General features: G+C 39.9%; 1 protein-coding gene across 1 annotated transcript; it reads right to left on the bottom strand.

The window, feature by feature from the left end:
* Positions 1–19: 19 nt before the first annotated feature.
* Positions 20–1,409, bottom strand: LOC119083376 (nuclear hormone receptor FTZ-F1 beta-like; the record flags this gene model as incomplete). The annotated part of the gene is made up of 3 exons (XM_037193090.1): positions 907–1,409; positions 237–642; positions 20–162 (listed from the first exon to the last, which is right to left on the bottom strand). Coding segments are annotated over exons 1-3 (1,052 nt in total), but the record flags the coding sequence as incomplete, so codon positions are not given.
* Positions 1,410–1,542: the final 133 nt, after the last annotated feature.

Below are 1,542 nucleotides of genomic sequence, written 5' to 3'. Positions count from 1 at the left end.
CGCTGTTTGTGAGACCAGCCAAAAGTGGGTGGCAGCGAGTGTCGCTGATGATGATCCTGCACCATCGTTTCGGTTGCTTTCATTATTCGATATTTGACTTTGATTGAGCTTATTGATTTCAGCTTCGCTAAATTTCCATAGATGTTCAACGTCCATGATTTCCTGTGAACAAATCAAATGCAATTATTTGACATTTCTTGACACTCATTGGATTTTATTGAATATGGGTTACATACTTGCAATAATGGTGGAATGGTTTGTGGGCCTGATGCTTGGTTCGTACCAATCATCCCGTCCTGTTGGTTAGTTGCCTTCGTTCGATTATTTGATATCAACAAAGTGCCATCAACCAGCGATGGACTAAGCATGGGCAGTGTATATGAACATTGATATGTTGATCGGCCGCCACGCGTACGATCTTCACGTATTGCCTCTAATTTCATGCCACGTTGCAAGCACTTTTCAAATCGACAAGCTGGACATTTCTTCCGCGTTGCAATTGAAATGGGACATGGACCACCACGAATGCATACGTAATTCTTCCGATTTTGCACCGTTCGTTTGAAGAATCCTTTGCATGACTCACATGAGAAAATGCCATAGTGAAAACCAGATATTTTATCACCACAAATTGGACATGGACTGTAAACAAACGAAAATATTTATCAATTCAAGTACTTTCTGTATAGAAATACAGCTGAGAATAATAACGACTGTAAGAATTCTTTGGCCGTTCAAAGTGAGTAATAAAATAAAATACGGAAAAACCCCGTTTGATTTATATTGGAATTTTTTCGTCATTTATTTTATGATTCACTTGAAATGGACAAAGAATTTATACAGTGGTTATTATTTTGAGCTATACAAATGAGATACAAATTTTGTCCCACGCAATGAATGACTAACCTGTTAATTAGCTGTTGCCTGGAAATGCCAGCAGAAGGGATAATTTCCGGTTCGAGAACGGTTTCTTCATTGGATTGTTGATGCTGCAACGTTTTGGCATTTTCATTGCCATCGATCAATGGCTTGTACAATACTGAATGATGCAACGGAGAACCATTGAAATTGGCGCCGCCGGCGTACATATTATGTCGTCCTTGAATGGGCGAATGTGTTGGACTAAATTCGGAACTGTATGAGTAGCAACTACTGTACGATGCATCGCTGTTATTTCGACTTAATGATGGTGTGTATGGGGTATGTCTTGACGTTAATGGGGATTGACTCGGCGAACTGTGAGTGTACACCGAATGGATAGCTGAATCTGGACTCGGATTCGTGGGCAAAATTGTGTTTGGCTTTGATCGGATCATTGACGATGAGTTTACATCATTTTGTCCTGTCTGCTGTGCATATTGATTGGTATTGTTCGTGTGTTGTGATTGTATATTTGTTTCGAATTTCATATTTGACATATCAAAGGGGAACCGTTTGGTGTCCGGTGGATGGCTCGGTGGAAAGCTGTTGTATTCAGGCTTGACTTTAATTTTTGCAATCTAATTCAATCATTTTGTCTGTGTTGTCAATGAGCTCAGCTGT

The sequence above is a fragment of the Bradysia coprophila genome, unplaced genomic scaffold (genome assembly GCF_014529535.1).
Source record: "Bradysia coprophila strain Holo2 unplaced genomic scaffold, BU_Bcop_v1 contig_595, whole genome shotgun sequence".
NCBI classification, from domain to species: Eukaryota; Metazoa; Arthropoda; class Insecta; order Diptera; family Sciaridae; genus Bradysia; species Bradysia coprophila.
The sequence above is the reverse complement of the archived record's forward strand: the minus strand, read 5'-3'. Positions and strand labels throughout refer to the sequence as shown.